The 21,008-nt window shown below is 37.5% G+C and overlaps 1 protein-coding gene and 1 pseudogene across 3 annotated transcripts; both read left to right on the forward strand.

The window, feature by feature from the left end:
- The first annotated feature begins 363 nt into the window (after positions 1–363).
- LOC307137172 (uncharacterized protein) lies at positions 364–11,955 on the forward strand. 2 transcript variants are annotated; one of them, XM_079834672.1, is made up of 4 exons: positions 364–467; positions 894–1,013; positions 4,791–4,847; positions 10,572–11,622. In XM_079834672.1, the coding sequence occupies exons 2-4, from the start codon at positions 956–958 to the stop codon at positions 11,300–11,302; spliced, it is 846 nt and encodes a 281-aa protein (XP_079690798.1). In that variant the 5' UTR covers positions 364–467; positions 894–955; the 3' UTR covers positions 11,303–11,622. The 2 variants fall into 2 exon arrangements, 1 of the variants encoding a protein (XP_079690798.1); XR_013817875.1 differs by lacking the exon at positions 4,791–4,847 and having other exon boundaries at positions 10,572–11,955.
- A 6,466-nt stretch (positions 11,956–18,421) lies between these two features.
- Positions 18,422–19,702, forward strand: LOC307137826 (putative nuclease HARBI1; annotated as a pseudogene). Its single transcript has 4 exons — positions 18,422–18,861; positions 18,948–19,063; positions 19,180–19,292; positions 19,382–19,702. The product of its transcript is annotated as a putative nuclease HARBI1 (transcript).
- Positions 19,703–21,008: the final 1,306 nt, after the last annotated feature.

Below are 21,008 nucleotides of genomic sequence, written 5' to 3' on the forward strand. Positions count from 1 at the left end.
GTCCGAGTTAGCAACAGTAACTAAGGGGGGCGGGGCTTACCGATAGTTCAATTGTAATTGCAGTGTAAATGCATTCATGCCTCCTCTGAGCTGCGGTAAATGGTGTGTAAATGTGTCCAAATACCAATTGAGATGCAGCAAAAATGGAATTTCACAGACTAAAAAGTTATAGAATTTAATAAAGGAAACATTGGCGTACACGTGAGAAATCACACAGATAAATTATTTTAATTATTCCTAACTTTTCAAGATCGGTTAGAATATTTTGACATCTTTTTGAATGAGCAACTTTCACTTTCACTTTCCCGCGACGCATCGCCTGTTTTCCGCCAGTGGAGGCGCTCGAGCAACCGAAGCAACGACACATCCGAGTCTAGAAGAAGAAGAGAATGGAGTGAGGGAAGAACATAAACATGAGAAGTGGAACACAGCCGCTCATTCTGCTCTAAATATGATGTTTTCACACTGTGAGTACATTCATTTATCATTTATTAGGAGAAATCTAAATCCAAACGAGTCGGTTCATTTAGTGAATCACTCAGAAATGAATCGAAACGACTGATGTTGTACATACGCTCGAGAAACGTAAACTCATTACTGGTTTTTCACATTATAATTTGTGTAATGATCAAATGAAACCTGGTAAACAGCGTTTTTAATGATAAATCATTCATCGTCGATTTGGGGATGGCATCTGATAAAATGACAAATCATCCACTCTCTGTAAACCCCCTTAGCATCCCCATTAGATTAAGAGTATTATAGACTTATCAAATATTAAAATGTTCTGAAAATCAACGAAGTAATGCTTCAAACCTCGTGTTTGGTATGAGTATGGTATGGGTGAGTGTAATTTACGCCGTAGAACGCTGTATATTCCCATCTTCCCACAGGAGAAGAAGGATCAAACAGGAGGAATTACTCCAGGAGAAACTACAGACATACTATTGTAAAGATGGAGTTTGAGGAAGAATCCTGCAGAATAAAAGATGAAGAGACAGAGGAACAAATAGGTTGGTGTTAGGGATGCTCATATTGACCGTTTAACCGTTAACCGATAGTATGAATTTTGACCAATTAATACTATCAGTTAAAGGGTTTTAAAGGTTTTCTAAATTTTTTATTTTTTTTTTTGCTGCATGGTCACCACATTTTTATAAGAAACAATAGAGTCTATTAAACACGAAAGAACAACAAATATATCGGTGCGAACACTCGTTTTAACAGCCTACATACACCGGGACATTTGACTGCATATCACAATTTTCCCAATGTTGATTCTTCTTGCAATCGTAATGCAATGGACTGTGGCCTACATTAAACCTTTAAATAAAAGGTTTACACAGTCATATACAATAAAAAAGTTTGCACAGCGACAGGAAATAAAAATTAATGCAAAAAACCTGCCTACCTTACCAGAGCATGCCAGCAAAGCAAAGCGGCGATTCACTCATGAACTGCTCACCGGTAAAATGACGTGCGCTCAAATCCCTCTCCGACATGACATTTCTCAGTACTGTAGCCTACTATACTTGTAGCCATTAAAACCCGTAATTAGTTTCAGTTTAAATATTATAATGTTATTTTTTTATTTCATTTACGTTGAAAAGTGAACAGGACACAAGATGCATAATGTCAGAAGACGGGTCTTCAATAAGTTTTGTTTTGTTGAAAGCCTTTCTTTAAAGTGAATTTCATTTTGTATAAATTGTATCTTAATTTTAGTCAATATTTAATCAACCAAATTGCCCGGATTTAATAAATAATAAGCAAATAGTATAGCCTATTATAAAAGACAATGACATGGAGCGGCGGCGCTGCGTGAACAACGGCTTAAATAAACAACTAGAAGAAAAAAAAACTTTAGTCAGGGGCAGCCCTAACTATTTATTTCAGATAGACCTATATTTTATCCAGCATGTCACAAATGGAGTTCTGGGTTGAGCGTGCGGTGCTGAGCGGAATGAGCTTCAGAAATTAAAGGAATCGTTTTAAAAACATAATTCAACAAATAAATAATAATTTTTAATGGGACACTTAAAATGTTTATTACAAATAAATTATTACATTTTAAAAATTAATAAAATGAACAAAAATTTACATTGCATTTGCAATCCTTTGAAATCCTTTGCAGCACCCCCACTTCCCACGCCCCTGCACCACTTAGACATACTACTTTAAAAAAATGTAAAACCAGTCAAGGTGTGGATTGAGGTAGGCCTGCTATTTTTATATGATGAAAAAAACTTAATTTGACAGGAAAAAAACTATTCCGGTTCTTCAAAGCTTCAAACGGATTCAGTGTTTTCGTTTTGTCATCTTAATTTGTTAATTATTTAAGTGAAAAATATTTAGTGTAGGCTTATTTATTTTATGCTTTTTTTAAATATTTTATTAAGTTTTTCTCTGTTGTCAGAAACGCTGCAGGTGCGTGAACATTTGATAATGTGAATCCAGGTTCTGATGTTGTTGTTGATCTGTTCTGTATGCTGCGGTTTGCACAGTAAAATATACCAGTGGAAAAAAGTGTCTTTTTCACAGACACTCTTTAATTGTATATTTATTTAATGCCAATTCAATATTATAATCTTATCAGTTAACGGTTAATAATTGGATAATGAGCGGCGGTTGTCGGTCGGGAAAATTAACCGTTTTGAGCATCCCTAGTTGGTGTTAGGGATGAAACGATTACCGGTTTCACGATAAACCACGATAAAATTTAGTGACGGTTAGTAATATCGTATAAAATTGTATTATCATTAAAACCGCGTGTGATTATCACGGTTGTGAAAACTCGCGGTAAATCTTGTCCAGTCAGCGTCAATCTGGCGCACCGCTGTTTTCTGAATGAGGAGAAATGGCAGAAAGCAGTGACAGCACTCGGGGGATTGTTCTGCCTTCTAAAAGGACCAAATCTGAGGCGTGGTCATATTTTGGCTTTTACAAAAGTCCTGAGGGAAACTTAATCTAAGATGGTCACCCTGTCTGCAAACATGCCAGAAGAAAGTCACTGTAATAGGGAAAACACTTCAAAACTACGAACGCAAGGCAAGTGGACTTTGACCTCAATACCAAACCTACGTCTGGGAAATAATAACGTGAAGCGAACGAACAAGTTCAGTCAAGACTAGGGTGACGTTTAAGGGATAATAATCAGGGTTTGACATTAACAACCGCCATTTGCGAGTGTAACGTTATTTCGGCTGCACACTAGCCACTCTGGCTGTTGAACTTATAATAGTCTTCTCAAAAGCCATCTGTTATAATCGCGTTGCGCATTATAAGCACTTACACGTGCTTCTATTGAGTTTATGAATGCAATATCTCATAATCAGAGGCGTTCAGATTAGCGGAGTTTTGTTCAGAGCGCGCGCAGCTCTCACTGAGATCTGCACTCAAAGCAGAGATAAACGTGTGCTGTACGCAGGAGATTCATTCATCATACAGTGGATGTCTGCTTTTGTTCTATTTCAGCAGCGAAAATGGTTTAAAAAAACACAGCAGAACCACAGCGCATCTGATATGACTGGCATAACGCAGGCGAATTTAGGGACCGTCTCTAAAGTTACACACAACATTGGTAACGTTATACACGTTTCAAACTTCAATAGCATTTGAAGAGAATGACAGTCATAAAAAGACTGTAAAGTGTTCATCTAGGTGCCAGGTATGATACACACATTTTGATATTTAATAAAATAAACTGTCAAATCCTATGGAAATATGGATATGCATTATTTCACTAGGATACTGTTTGGGCTCTAACACAAAATATGCTAGATTTAAATGTGTCTGATAGAACACTGATGAGAATATTGCTTGGGAATATATTTACAGTGATAATATTAGAGATTATATTTACGACAAATTATTATTATTTATGTGTTATGCGTTGCTATTGATGACGGCCATTAAGGAAGGAAATCCCACAGAATCTAGCTTAAAAAAGTGCTTAGAGCTGCTTTAGTTATTTGTTGTTTGTTGAATTTCAAATATAAAACTTGTTGAAATGTTTTAAGTGTGTGCATCTGTTCTTTTTGAACACTTTCATTTCGTTTGAACAAAACCGTGATAATATTGATAACCGTGATAATTTGGGTCACTATAATCGTGATGTTAAATTTCCATACCGTTTCATCCCTAGTTGGTGTATGAGATTCAAGATTCTTTGATTCCGTAATTTGTTAATACACTCACCTAAAGGATTGTTAGGAACACCATACTAATACTGTGTTTGACCCCCTTTCGCCTTCAGAACTGCCTTAATTCTACGTGGCATTGATTCAACAAGGTGCTGAAAGCATTCTTTAGAAATGTTGGCCCATATTGATAGGATAGCATCTTGCAGTTGATGGAGATTTGTGGGATGCACATCCAGGGCACGAAGCTCCCGTTCCACCACATCCCAAAGATGCTCTATTGGGTTGAGATCTGGTGACTGTGGGGGCCATTTTAGTCCAGTGAACTCATTGTCATGTTCAAGAAACCAATTTGAAATGATTTGAGCTTTGTGACATGGTGCATTATCCTGCTGGAAGTAGCCATCAGAGGATGGGGACATGGTGGTCATAAAGGGATGGACATGGTCAGAAACAATGCTCAGGTAGGCCGTGGCATTTAAACGAGGCCCAATTGGCACTAAGGGGCCTAAAGTGTGCCAAGAAAACATCCCCCACACCATTACACCACCACCACCACCACCACCGTGCAGTGGTAACAAGGCATGATGGATCCATGTTCTCATTCTGTTTACGCCAAATTCTGACTCTACCATCTGAATGTCTCAACAGAAATCCAGACTCATCAGACCAGGCATCATTTTTCCAGTCTTCAACTGTCCAATTTTGGTGAGCTGGTGCAAATTGTAGCCTCTTTTTCCTATTTGTAGTGGAGATGAGTGATACCCGGTGGGGTCTTCTGCTGTTGTAGCCCATCCGCCTCAAGGTTGTGCGTGTTGTGGCTTCACAAATGCCTTGCTGCATACCTCGGTTGTAACGAGTGGTTATTTCAGTCAAAGTTGCTCTTCTATCAGCTTGAATCAGTCGGCCCATTCTCCTCTGACCTCTAGCATCAACAAGGCATTTTCGCCCACAGGACTGCCGCATACTGGATGTTTTTCCCTTTTCACACCATTCTTTGTAAACCCTAGAAATGGTTGTGCGTGAAAATCCCAGTAACTGAGTAGATTGTGAAATACTCAGACCGGCCCATCTGGCACCAACAACCATGTCACGCTCAAAATTGACCAATCGGTAAGCCCCGCCCCCCTTAGTTACTGTTGCTAACTCGGACAAACAAACGGAGTTGCTATATCTTACAATGTCAGCTGTCAGTGTGACAACCTTGTCCCAAGATGTTTTTGGACACAGAATGTAGCGTATATCCCGTCCGAATGATGGCCAAACTTTACTGATGGTTTATCAAGTTTATTATGTCCTTTTTCACTCCAAAAAATCATCGTAAGAGCTGAACAAACAAACCATAAGAAGTGCGCATTAACGTCTCATTCACAGACTATCTCTCTCTGTTGCATTACCATTAACATACACAGCAATTTACACAAAAACACTCATACAACTAACAGTAAACAAACATATACACAGACCGTATGCCTTTTTGAGGGTGCAGTTAATAACTGATAAACTTTGTATCTGCAAAACAACTCCGATAAACTGCGTGCAAGCTCTTCCTTTCACTAAGTTACCCGTAGACTATAATACCCATCAAATTAGGAGTCCTCCTTAGTAGGACAGATAATGTAGACCTTAAACATATCTAAAATTAAATTAATTTACATATAACCAGTTTAATATGGAGAGGCACTGAAATGTAGACCTTCGTGTTTTTGACATACAGTGTTAACGTTACATGACGTGAGAACAGTTAGTTATTACGGTTTGTATGTTAGCAGGGACTTTAATCGTAACTTTACGAGAGTATGACAAACAGAAAATCCTCTCAGGATACCTGGAGTCAGTGTTACAGTACCTCAGGCACGACATTTTAGCATTTTTGTAGCATAAACACCATGAAACCGATGAGAGCTTCGGATTTTCCAATGTTTCTCTATGGCGCTGACACCTAAAGATGTCCGAGTTCCGGTCCCAGCGCAACTGATACTCAACTGCTATTGGCTCATCTGCGTTCGAGGGGAGGGGCTTACCGATAGGTCAAAAGCTTAAATCACCTTTCTTTCCCATTCTGACATTCAGTTTGGAGTTCAGGAGATTGTCTCGACCAGGACCACACCCCTAAATGCATTGAAGCAACTGCAATGTGATTGGTTGATTAGATAATTGCATTAATGAGAAATTGAACAGGTGTTCCTAATAATCCTTTAGGTGAGTGTATGTGTCAGGAGTTATGAATATGAAAACCGCGCCGGTACCTTTTGATTGTAATATGAGCGTCAGCTGCTCTCATTCATAAAAAACTCCTTTATGCTCATCATGAAGACTCGCTTTTTCATTTTTCATTCATTTCATACTGGCAACCGGAGGGCGCTCCGTGCACATGTCCATATATGAAGAAGATATATACCATGTGACATTCCAGGAACTCTGACATAAACAAAGCTTCCTGAGATCGCTATAACATGCAGATAGACAGGTTTGAAGATAATAAACACACAATCGCAACAATGTATGGTTTATCTGTGTTCACAAACAAACATGATGCGCGATCTGCAGCCTCTCTCTCAATGACATCCATTCAGATAGTCTTCAGAAAATGAACTGTACCGTAGTGAACATTTGTCACACAAACTAGAGACCTGTCTAAAGAAACGTTGAAATGTCAGGTTTTAAATAATGTAAATCAAATCGAAATTGCTGATGTGATCCATGGGAACAGGGTCACCCATGGATCAATAATTTACCTCAGAAGAAAAGCTGTTTATTTCTGAGAGCAACAGATTCAGCCGACGATTGTGAGATGTTTATTCTGTTAGTGTCTGTGAATATTAAACCGAAAAAAGATAAATATTAATCCTGCTGCAACATAAAATGTAAAATACGTAAGACTGTTTAGACAAGATTTCTTTGGCCTGTTTTGGACAGATTATGAAGTGTTTATTGTAAAACAGCCTAGTGTCGCATTAATAAAGCTTTTGTTTGCAAATTTCTGCTTAGATGCTATAAATATATAGTACCAGTAAAATGTTTTGTTCAATAGGCTACTTGTTGTAGCCATTAAAACGTATTTTGTTTCATATTGATGCTTAAATATTATAGCCTAATGTTACTTTTTAATTTAATGTTTGTTGATTATGAAACGTGAACAGCATGAATAATAAAGGACCCATCATAAGATGCGCAATATATCAGAAGACATGGAGTTTGTCAAAAATGATTTTGACCACTTCATTAAGTTTTGTTTTGTTGAAAGCCTTTCTTTAAAGTGAATTTCGTTTTGTATAAATTGTATCTTAATTTTAATCAGTGTTTCATCAGCCAATGCCTGGATATTACAAATAAGAAGCAAATATAGCAGACAATAGCCTATGATCATGACATTGCACGGCATGTCTCATAAATGAACCAAAATTCGAAATGATATTTGAGTATTGTGTGTATCGGATAATTTACAAAATCAAGTGATTCAGAAAATTTTTGCCATTGAAATGACTGGGAAAAAAGTGTCCAAATCAACCTGAATTCACCCTGTACTCTTTGAAATCATAATTGCATTGCATTATGTTGTTTTAAATCCCAAATATATTTCTTATAACATTCATCATTACTAGGGGTGCACCGATCCGATATTAGGATCGGATATCGGCCGCGATACTGACAAAATAGCTGGATCGGGGATCGGAAAAATTAACAGATCCACAAGCCAATCCAGGTGTTTTTTTCCGTCGCAGCAGAACCTACGTCATTCGTCAGCTTCACGTGTGTCGCATGCTAGAAGGGAGCGAGCCAGAGAGTCGGCTGTGTGGAGGAGATATTTCACGCTTGCCACGCCAACTAGTTCGTCGCTGTTTCGAGGGTATTACTGCAAAGTCAGGGTCTTTCCTGCATTGACATTTTTTTGACGGCCAAAGCCTAATTTGATGAGTTATTGTGATTTACGAGTGATGTAGAACAGATGCTGCGCTTGTGACTGAGTGACAGAGAGACCGATCTGAGAGCTCCTCCCCCGCGCGCGCTCTCTGGGTCTTCAAAATAATCAGTGTTCGCTCTCATATTTCACATATTAATCCAAATCAAAAGCTCGGAAGACCGAAACCATGTTGCACGTGACACATTCGGACAATTTTGTCCTTGAATTATCACTGGGTGTGAATTGCGCTCAAAAAACATTGACTCTTCTCTGACCAGCTGACATAAAGCATACTTTCAATAAGCGGGAGACAAATTATATCCAGTTATGAAGTGTTTTCTGTGTGTTGACATCTTTCGCGATGTTCTAACAGACGGGATTCGCACACAACGCGTCTGCTAATGTCCGATTCGTGACCTAATCACTCCTTTGAACCGAATCATTTTAACGACTGGCCAGAACAACTGATCTGTCCAACACTGAACTCATGAACTCAGTTTATTAATTTACTCAGAACGCAACTGAAATGAGAACACAAGTGCTTACCCAATTAAGCAAGAGTGGGTAGTAAGAATTATTTTTAATTATCAACAGTATTTCATCTTATTTCTGTTGACAATGTGTAGTAAAATAAATAGGCCTAGCCTACAATCATTTAATCTGGAGTGAGGTGAAACCAGAACAAAGTTGTTATTAGCTAGCTGAAAATTTTTATTAAATTGCATATGGTAGAAAATTAGACTATTTGTTAATTTGTAATGCTACTTTTTAATATTGATATGATTATATACCAAAACAATTATCTGTAGTGTAAAAAATGTTTGGTAACTGTCAGATTACTATTGTATGTTTGACCAATACACTGTTTTTTGTTTCCACTGCTACATTTTATTTATTTAAAGAAGTTAGATTACATTATATTTTAGATTTGAATGCACAATTGTTTTTTAAATAAATAAGAATTCAACACCTTACATACATCTGTTATTTTGTCTTAGTTATGTTTAGTTAGTAAAGTCTGGTGCCTTTAGTCTCTTCAAGGAAGGTATAAGGTGGAAGATATACAGTTTATTATTAATTCAACAATATATCGGATCGGTATCGGGTATCGACAGATACACAAAGCCCAGGCATCGGTATCGGTATCGGGACTGAAAAAGTCGGATCGGTGCACCCCTAATCATTACCAATTATTCAGTTATTTGTATTTACTGAGTACTGAATTGTTCAATATCACAATCTTACTGTTTTTTTAGCATGAGACTTCTTTCAAAAACATTAAAAATTGTAGTCAAATCTTTTGATAATTTAAAAGATAATAGGCCTTTGTAATGTGCCTTTAACTATATTCTAAATAAACTAAAACAAAATATATTTATTTTGTCCTGTTCCTTTGCTCCCTCTCACATACCTGACTCAAAGGCTCATTCATAATGCAGCTTATTATGGGTTATGTTGTCGTCTCAGGTGTAAATCACAGCATTATTCATGATCATTCACAACCCCTTCGCATATGGGCTTTGTAAAGAAAAAGTGTCTTACAAAATGTAAATCAATATATTGTTTTATGTGAATGAGTAGGCTCAATGATTCTCACATCAGTTTGAAGCAAAAACTCAAGGCAACAGCACCCATTAGTCAAAAGTCTTGTGGACACAATCTATTGTGTGTTTTGAGGCCTTTAATAAATAATTTTTTTTGTGTTTTCAAAAATCATGCTTAAACGTTATTCTATCAAATATACAAGCATTTACATAAATGTTGCTCACATATTATGGTAGCCCAGTATGTGCTGAATACAGTGTGATTACACTTTTGCCATTAATATGTTTATAAGCAACTGAAAAAAGAACAAATGCACAACTTCTAAAGAGCCCCAAAACAGCTCAGACTTCAGAGGGTTAAGCCTTGTCTGTGAAACCGGGGGTTTGTGTCTTAAGGACTATTTCACAGGTGCCAGAAGGAATGGGCTGAAAATGAAAATAATAAATTGTATGAGATAAACCCTGTATAAAAATACGTTTATTGCATAACTTAAAATCAAGACGCCTTCACTAGATGCCGACTGGGTCACTGAAAATGTACACATGGGTTTTTATTGATTGGTGAAGTTCCTCCTTTATGACTCTTGTGTCAAGTTCCTTTGACAGTTAATCATATTCTGTTGAATTTTCATGTTACTGCTAGGAAACGCTTTTATTCAGAAACATGTTTAAATGGAATATTTCTGAATGCATCACCCGAATGTATTTAGATTTTCTACCTTTTTGTCCAGTTGAAATGTTTTATTTAATTATTTAAAATGTATGGATTATGATATTGAACTTTTGTTTGCCATGTAAGTAGCCCTGATTCTAACATGGCATTAAAAACTTAAACTGTATTATCTTTAAAAGACGCTATCATGAAGAAGGGACGTTTCTTTTTTTGCTGAGTTTATTAGACTGGATTTGTATTAAATTGAGTTTGAACCATATTTCTTTTTGTTTCTCATTTGTTCTTCTTTTATTGAATTATGTTGATTTTAGACCCGGTGGAAGTGAATGAAGACAAACCGCAGAAACCTCATCATCTCAAAAATGAAGATGGAAACACAGTCGCTTCAGAGACTAAAAAGAATTTCACACAAAAACAAGCTGGAAAATCTGGAGTCAAAGGATCTTTAACCTGCTCTGAGTGTGGAAAGAGTTTCAAACGTAAAGAACACCTTAACAGACACATGAGGATTCACACTAGAGAGAAACCGTTCACATGCTCTCAGTGTGGAAAGAGTTTCAGTCGCAAAAGTGTTCTCAACAATCATTTGCGCTCTCACTCTGGAGTGAGATCCTTCAGCTGTGATCATTGTGAGAAAACATTTGTTGTGGCATCAAACTTAAAAAGACACCTTAAAATTCATGCTGCTGCAAAGCCTCACTTTTGTTCTTTCTGTGGAAAGACTTTTTCACTACTGGATCATTTAAAAGAGCATGAGCGCATTCATACTGGTGCAAGACCTTATATGTGCTTCTGTGGGAAGACCTTCACTGCATCCAGCAACTTAAATCAACACCAGAGAATTCACACCGGAGAGAAACCGTACAAGTGCTCACACTGTGATCAGAGTTTCGCTCGGTCAGGAAACCTGAAAGATCATGAGAGAGTTCACACTGGAGAGAAGCCGCACCAGTGCTCAACATGTGGGAAGAGTTTCACTCGATTATCTCATCTACAGAAACATAAGAATATGAAAAATCATTGCCTGAAGTTGCCTACATGAGCAAATGTTCATTTTCAGATCCTTCACTCACAAATAATATACTTACAAGTTACAAGTATTTCATTAATCTAAAGGTAATTTTCTAAAATTAGTAGTGAAGTTTGATCATTTGTCAAGGACATTTTGGCTGGGTCAGTAATAGTTCATGAAACTAGTGTTGCTGTAAAATGTGATTTATGAAGAGATGGGTTTTGTTTCTTTGAGGAGTTCAATTGTTTTCATTAATTGAGCTTGAGCACAAATAGAAATTATGCACTTTATTTTCATTTAAAGAAATGTGCTGTACATTGAGAAAAATAAAAAGGAACATGACTTATGTGATCTAATGAACAAATGTACTCAAAAATCAAGGGGTTAAACATTTGCACACATTGACCAAGTGTGTAGTAATAAATCACACTTTATATTTGCAGTTATATATTCAGCAGCTGTTCTTATCCAAAGAGACTAACATTGAATTAAAGGTTCACATTATATAGGCAGTGCATCCGGAAAGTATTCACAGCGCTTCACTTTTCCACATTTTGTTATGTTACAGCCTTATTCCAAAATGGATTCAATTAATTATTTTCCTCAAAATTCTACAAACAATACCCCCATAATGACAGTGTGAATGAAGTTTGTTTGAAATCTTAATAAAAAAACCGCTGGGGAAAAAAAAATCACATGTGCATAAGTATTCACACCCTTTGCTCAATATTTTGTTTAAGCACCTTTGGCACCAATTACAGTCTTAAGTCTTCTTGAGTATGATGCTACAAACTTGCCACACCTATTTTTGGGCAGTTTCTCCCATTCTTTGCAGAACCTCTCAAGCTCCATGGGGAACGTCGATGCACAGCCATTTTCAGATCTCTCCAGAGATGTTCAAGTCTGGGCTCTGGCTGGGCCACTCAAGAACATTCACAGAGTTGTCCCATAGCCACTCCTTTGTTATCTTGGCTGTGTGCTTGGGGTCATTATCCTGTTGGAAGATGAACCTTTACCTCCAGTCTGAGTGCTCTGCCACTGAAAAACACCCCCACAGCATGATGCTGCCACCACCATGCTTCACTGTAGGGATGGTGTTGGCCAGTGGATGAGCGGTGCCTGGTTTCCTCCAGACATGATGCTTGCCATTCAGGCCAAAGAGTTCAATCTTTGTTCCAGAGAATTTCGTTTCTCATTGTCTGAGAGTCCTTCAGGTGCCTTTTAGCAAACTCCAGGCGGGCTGTCATGTGCCGTCTGGCCACTTGACCATACAGGCGTTATTGGTCAAGAGCTGCAGAGATGGTTGTTCTTCTGGAAAGTTCTCCTCTCTCCACAGAGAAACGCTGGAGCTCTGTCTGAGTGACCATCGGGTTCTCTGTCACCTCCCTTCTCCCCCGATTGCTCATTTTGGCTGGGTGGCCAGCTCTAAAAAGAGTCCTGGTGGTTCCAAACTTCTTCCATTTGTGGATGATGGAGGCCACAGTGCTCATTGGGACCTTCAATGCTGCAGACATTTTTCTGTACACTTCCCCAGATCTGTGCCTCTATACAATCCTGTCTTGGCGGTCTACAGGCATTGGACTTCATGGCTTGGTTTGTGCTAAGCTAGGCTAGCGGTGGGTGTGTCAGACAGAGTTATGGCACATGCGGAGATGATAATGGTGTGTATGGTCTAGGGATGAAACGATTACCGGTTTCACGATAAACCACGATAAAATTTAGTGACGGATAGTAATATCGTATAAAATTTAATTATCATTAAAACCGCGTGTGATTATCACGATTGTGAAAACTCGCTGTAAATCTTGTCCAGTCAGCGTCAGTCTGGCGCAGGTGCAGGCACAGCGCTGTCTTTTGAATGAGAAGAAATGGCAGAAGGCAGTGACAGCGCCGTTTTTAGACTTCTGAAAGGACCAAATCTGAGGTGTGGTCATATTTTTGCTTTTACAAAAGTCGTGAGGGAAACTTAATCGAAGATGGTCATCCTGTCTGCAGAACATGCCAGAAGAAAGTCGCTGTAATGGAAACACTTCAAAACTACGAAAGCAAGGCAAGCAAACCAAGGCAAACCAAAACTACGTCTGGGAAATAATAACGTGAAGCGAACAAACAAATTCAGTCAAGACTAGGGTGACATTTAAGGGATAATCAGGGCTTGACATTAACAACCGCCATTTGTGGGTGTAACGTTATTTCGGCTGCACACTAGCCACTCTGGCTGTTTAACTTATTATAGCAGGGGTCTCCAAACTTGGTCCTGGAGGGCCACTGTCCTGCAGAGTTTGGCTCCAACCCCAATTAAAACACCTGAGCCAGCTAATCAGTGTCTTACTTGGGCCTGGTAAGACACTGATTAGCTGGTTTAGGTGTGTTTATTTGGGGTTGGAGCCAAACTCTGCAGGACAGTGGCCCTCCAGGACCGAGTTTGGAGACCCCTGTATTATAGTCTTCTCAAAAGCCATCTGTTATAATCGCGTTGTGCATTATAACCACTTACACGTGTTTCTATTGAGTTTATGAAAGCGATGTCGTCTCCTAATCAGAGGCGTTAGCCAGAGTTTTTGTTCAGAGCGCGCGACGCTCTCACTCGCTGAAATATTCACTCAAAGCGGAGATAAACGTGCGATGTATGCAGGAGATTCACTCATCATACAGTGATCGACTGTTTTTACTCTATTTCAGCAGCGAAAATGGTTTCAAACCAACACAGCAGAACCGCAGCGCATCTGATATGACTGGCATAACGCTGGCGAATTTAGGGACCGTCTCTAAAGTTACATACAACATTGGTAACGTTATACACGTTTCAAACTTCAATAGCATTTAAAGAGAATGACAGTCATAAAACTGACTGTAAAGTGATCATTTAGGTGTCAGGTATGATACACACCTTTTGATATTTAACAAAATAAACTGTCAAATCATATGGAAATATGGATATGCATATTTCACTAGGATACTGTTTGGGCTCTTACACAAAATATGCTAGATTAAAATGCATCATTGCTGAACACTGATGAGAATATTGTTTGAATATTTTTAGAGATAATATTAGAGATTATATTTACAACAAATTATTATTATTTATGCGTTATGCGTTGTTATTGAAGACAGCCATTATAAGGAAGGACATCCCACAGAATAGAATCTAGCTTAAAAAAAAGTGCATAGAGCTGCTTTATTTATTTGTTGTTTGTTGGTTTTCAAATATAAAACTTGTTTAAATGTTTTAAGTGTGTGCATCTGTTCTTTTTGGACACTTTCATCTCATTTGAACAAAACCGTGATAATATTGATCACCGTGATAATTTGGGTCACTATAATCGTGATGTTAAATTTCCATACCGTTTCATCCCTAGTATGGTCTTATCTAACTCTGGGGGATACGGTGAATAAGCTAAAGTCCCAAAAAGTCGGCGTGTTCCTTTAACCGTGGGACTTTATATAGACAGGTTTGTTCCTTTCCAAATCATGTCCAATCAACTAATTGGACTCCAATCAAATTGTAGAAACATCTCAAGGAAGATCAGTGGAAACAGGAGCACCTGAGCCAAATTTTGAGTGTTTTATGTACATCTGATTTTTGTAATTTTAAATTTTTTAATAGATTTCGAACAAACTTCTTTTCACATTGTCATTATGGGGTATTGTTTGTAGATTTTTGAGGAAAATAATGAATTTATTCAATTTTGGAATAAGGCTGTGACATAACAAAATGTGGAAAAAGTAAAGCGCTGTGAATACTTTCAGGATGCACTCACTCAGAGAAGCCGTCAATCTCAGCTGTCAATAATGACGTCACATCCCCCGTTTGTATAGAATCAAATAACTAACTAAAACTAAACTTATTTACAAAATGAACACTTGAAATGAAGTCATCGTGATAAAAACTGCCTAAAGTGACAGAAACTATCTTTAGGAAACAATTATTTGAAGTGTAATTTAATTGTTTTGTCTCGCGTCCATTGTAATACATGGAGAGGTGGGGTTTATGAGCTATACTGGGACCAACCACCGGGGGCGATCGAGGCGCGTAGGCTTCAGTTTCTGAGAGGAGTGCTACTTTGAAACCTGTCCCCACCAATACAATTAATAATAATTATAATTTCGATCAAAATTTAATTTATTTATACAACCGTCTTGTGATTTTAATGTATTACTTATTTTATTTAACCAAACATCTCATTTAGACAAAAAATCTCTTACAAGAGCATTCTGTGAAAAATACGCGATTCCTGGTACACAAACGGTTAATATATCCCGCCTCCTGAACTCACATTTGCTGATCCGATTGGCTTTGTTTTGTTTTAGTTTTTTTTCTCACTTGTGAGAAGCCGTATTAACTTCTCCGAAACCGCACGTTTTATATGATAAGTAGGTTTAGTCAGTGCTAGGGGATGGACTGTTTGCACAGTATAAAAATCATTGTCTGTGTAAAGTCCCCATAAAACATGAAAACACAACATTGCTTGGTCTTGTTGAATTGAGAGGCCTGTTTGATCAAGTTAAAACCCTTATCAGGCTGCTTTTAGTCATCGCAGTCTCTTCGGAGACAACAACAATGGCACAAGTGAGACTTAACAGTATTGCTGTGTACCATGTCCACCAGGACAAACTGGACAATATTGATGTGAAACAATTATGCCACTAGTTCATTTCTGTTAATGACAGACAGACGTGTGTTTGGCTTCTTCAAATAGCAAGGAACAAGACAGTAGACACATTGACTATTGTATTATACTAAGAACAGAGTAAAGATACAAATCTTTTAAACTGCCTCCTTGTCTATTACCTGTAACATTATATAATTAATTAACATATTGTTAAGGTCAGTATAGAAACCTTAATTATCCTATTCATTTCCTGAATCCTCAGCTTCCTGGGCTGTCCCCACCAATTTCAAAATCAAACCTACACCCTTGATGAGAACTGATAGTTTAATAATATGTAGAAATATAGAGCTCATTTTTGATAATAATACCACTATTGAGAAAATAAACACTAAATACCATAAAGAAATAACAGATGTATATAGTAGACAAACACAACACTCATTTTGATGTTTGGCATTATTTACCTCTTGTGCACTTTTTGATTTATCGTTATGATCCGGGTCAAATTGACCCGAATCGGATTCAATACAATTTCCCAAAATCACACTATGAAAAAAACCCATACAATCAGGTACAAACAACTTTTAATATCAATACTTTTCACACATTATGAATAATTATCTGAATTTACTATTTATAAAAACTATTTTTAAACGCTATTTTTAAGATTGCTCTCCAACACTTGTGGGACACTTGCCATTATACATTTAGAACAATAATATCTTAGTCTAAACCTAAAGTATAATCTTGACAAACTACATAGCATTTGAAAGCTTTCAGACTCTAATTTGTATTTCTGGTGACTGATTTTCAAAAGAAACGACAGAGCAGTAGATAAATAGAGATAGATTCTTCATTTGTGATGACTCTTTCCATATGTTTTTATATGTATTTTAGAGATTGAATTCAAGTCAAATATTAACAATACAGCCAAAATACTTCTGAATAGGATGTCTACTTCATAGATATTTTGAAAAGTATGAAAATATATGGTTCAGGGCTGCATTTCCCGATAACGTTGTCTCTTAGTGCGCTACGAAGACTTAACTAAAAGTATACAATTTCTAGGCGTGTTCCCCAAACTATCTTAGGTTTATCTTAGGAGGTTGCTTAAGGTATACCTTCCTAAGTGCGATGTTAGCAGGCGCTGTCCGTGGCGGCGGTGCTGAATTAGTTTATCAATAGCTCAAAAATCGATTATTCACTCTATGCAGGGGCTGTTTAACTGCATTGTGTGTGAAATAGTTGAAATTACATTTATCAGGACTCGTGAGATCTTATAAATATAATCCAAATTGCAAACTAAATCCAACCGTGGATATTTTCAATAATTTAGAAATGATTGTGGGATCCCGCAACCTCTCATGCCATATTTCATATAGCACAATAATAATAAATAATATAATTAAAAACGCTAACAGCCATCAGTGTAATGACAATAATATTATTTGCATGAAAACACTTCAATCAGCAGAATTATATTCGTATAGACTGAGATGTAAAGAAACAGTGGTGGCCACTAGTGGAATGAACTGTCAATAGTGATAAGGTATAGCTAAGAGTGGTCCAGACCAACCTTACGAAAGAATGACTTTCTTAACAAAGGTCGTTTCGGGAAACACGTATTAACGATAAGATACACCTTAAGATATAATTTAAGAACGATGTAGTGTTAAGAAGGTTTCAGGACATCCAGCCCTGATCACTCGAACCATATCCTCCTGGGACCCTGAAATTTAGTTGTTGTTTTTTATTTAGTATTTTTTCATGTCATTACATTGTTTAGAGCATAAGAAACAAATGGGGAAAAAACATTTTTGAAAAATGATATTTTATTAATATGTTATGATATGTACTCTGTAGTTGACAGCAGGACTCAGTTGTTGAAAAAATTAAATGACATGAAATTGCATGCATAGGCAAAAACAATGGGATTTATTTTTAATTCACCAATCAATTTTTAGGTTTCAGGGTTTTTTTTAAACAAAATTTATTTAAAGATGATTCTGAACTATGTTATGAAAGATGTAATGAAATGCATTCATATACCATTTTACTTTATGAAATATGTGGGCAAAATTACAATACTTGGATTTTCCCATTCAATACAATGTATCTATTCACTGCATCTAATTTGCATATTAATGTGTTCTTGTTGCAACATGTAATGAAAATAGAAGTGTAATAATGGGAGGAATAATTGGCAACATTTTCATAATAATATCTGATATTTCATAGGAATATTGATATGTAATTTCTTTCCCTATTCACTTATGTCTCCAAAATGCCTGATAAACATGATTTAACTCCTGTGGCCTGTTGCACAAATCCGGTTTAGGTTTTAACCCAGGTAAGTTTGCGGTTAGTTTGAGATTGGTTTTTAGCGGTGTTCGTTGCCATGGTAACTTACACTACATGGCTAACCTGCTCGAGAGCAGGTTTTATTCTGGGTTAGAGATCACAAACCCAAACTGGACCAATCAGCAGTGAGTAAAGTGACATAAATCTGACACATCAATCTTTAGAGTTTGTAGCAATGGCGTCACCGTTTTTGAAAAACCCTGTGGAGATCGGAGCACAGATAATAAGAAGGGCACTTCGTCAGGAACGAACTTTTAGGGATCGGCATAATCCCCTAGCTTTTCCCGATGATTATCTGTACGAAAGGTATCGGTTTTCGGCAGATAGTATATTTTATCTATGCCGGCTTCTCGAGCCGCACATTAAAAATATGACACGCCGAAGCCACGCGCTTAATGTACCGCAACTTATATGTATTGCTTTGCGGTTCTTTGCTAGTGGTACATATTTGCATGCAGTGGCCAGTGGGTGATGCTGAAAACATAAGCAAACATACCGCCTGCAGAGCAATACGGAAAGTGGTCATTGCATTGCAGGAATACATTGATGTATTCATTGTTTTTCCTGGCCACTTAGAGACGCTGGCTATTAAAGAGGGGTTTTACAGAATAGCTGGTGAGATCATTTCAAATACTGCCTACCTATTACGATTCATCTAATGTTAAAGACTTTAAAGTTGCATAACAATTGTTTTTGAAAAGGATTTCCTAGGGTCATTGGTGCAATAGATTGCACACATATTGCAATTTCTGCAGCCCTAGGTGAGCATGAGGCTGATTTTGTGAACAGAAAATCTATTCACCCCCTCAATGTCCAGGTACAGTCCGAGATGCCTTCTCATTTCTCTTTAACGGATTAGACTCTTATCAAATCTGATATGATTTTTAACCTATGGACATACATCTGTTATACTGACATGCCTGTTAATTGCAGATGACTTGTGACAATCAATACTTGATCACAAGTTTGGATGCTAGATGGCCTGGCTCGGTACATAACTCCAGAATTTTTCGGGAATCTGTGTTAGGTCAGCGCTTTTGAGGAAGGTATAAAGAGAGGGGAGGGGGGAGATTCACAAATACTTCAAATGGACTATTGCATTTACTTATATCGTTTATTTTATGCTTCTTGACAGGGATGTTTGATGGCTTGTTGGTTGGAGACAGGGGTTATGCTTGTCAGCGATATTTAATGACCCCCTTCCCTGACCCTGACACAAGGCTAAAGGCACGATTTAATTGTCTACGTGGCCTGAGAAGATCACCACAGAGAGCATCCCAGATAGTGGAATAGCATGATAGCATGTGCAATACTGCACAATATAGCCACTGTAAGAAAAGAGAAAGTGCCACCACCAAACCACCAACTCCCCCCTGATGAAACTGACCCCATTACATTGGACTTTCCATCTGGCAGAGCACTGAGAGATGCAATAACAGCACAGTATTTCAATTGATTTCTAATAAAAGTACAGTACAAATTTGGGAGTCAAATCATTTTATTGATTTTCAAGTTGCTTAAAAAAGAAAGAAAAGAAAAAATTCTTGCATTCTTAAAGTCTTTTAATTCACAACTATTGCTTCACATACCATCTTCCGGTATTCCAACTCCTCAATCTGTAGTTTCAGCTTCTTTTTTTCCAGTAATTTGATGTCATATTCCAGCTCCAAATTTCTCTTATAGAGGGCTCTGACAGTGTCTGTTTCCTGCTAAAGTAACAGACTGGTCACGACTTTATTGTATACAGTTGTAACTTTACACGGAAAGATGTATTACCCTTTTTCTCTGGCCAGGGAAGTGTGAAGAAGAGGCCTTATTAAGAGGATGCAGTTGTGTGTAATCCTATAATACAATCGACAAGAGAAACTGTTTACTCATTAAAAGATGTTTAAACAAAGCACATTTACCTCCGCAGCGGTCTCAGAGCACACAGATATGGCGTCCTCACAAGCTTCACCCTGTTAACCAAATAAGGCAATGCAATAAATACATATTTAGCATGGCAATAGCATGTTCTCATGGTATGTTCTGTGCTGGGTACTACCTCTGTATGAGACCCTGTAGGTGGGTGTGCTGGCTCCAACAAGGTAACTGAACTTCCCCCAGCTGAAAAACACATCAAGTCAGAAGTGCTTGCAATGTACAGCTAATAATACAACAAAAAAAAACCTAACCCTAATACCAAAATGTATGTACACCTACCCTGTATAAATGTATCCCGTTTGGAAGAGCCAGCACCTGGATCCGAGGATGCACTCCCATCAATGCCGTCCATGATGGGTCGACCCAGGGCCAGTTCCTCTGCAGCAGTGTATTTTTGAGGAGGTGGCCCTCCCCCCGTTTTCTTACTTTCACACTTTTTCTTCTTGGCTACATAGAATACACTATTATAACATGAACACAAGAACAATAAAAACCCCATTGCAATTACTCACCACTTTGAACAATGTTTTTGTATTTCATTTTTATCTGCTGCCAAGACCTTTTGCAGTTCGGGTTGCATCTAAGTATAAAATAAATAGTTAAAATCACTATATAATAATAGTAATAACATGTTTTACATATCCTTTATTTACTTTTAAGTAATTATTTAAGGACACTAATTTCACATTAAATTATATGCAATATGTTTATGCTATGAGTTTTCAATCGGTTTTATCCTCGTTGTGAACCTATAAAAATCAATGTGTAAAAACGTACGCGTTTATGCTATCAGCTATTTTCTGCCAGCAATTCTCCCGAGCTTTGGCCGCTGCAACTGT

The sequence above is a fragment of the Gobio gobio genome (assembly GCF_949357685.1).
Source record: "Gobio gobio genome assembly, chromosome: 14".
NCBI classification, from domain to species: domain Eukaryota; kingdom Metazoa; phylum Chordata; class Actinopteri; order Cypriniformes; family Gobionidae; genus Gobio; species Gobio gobio.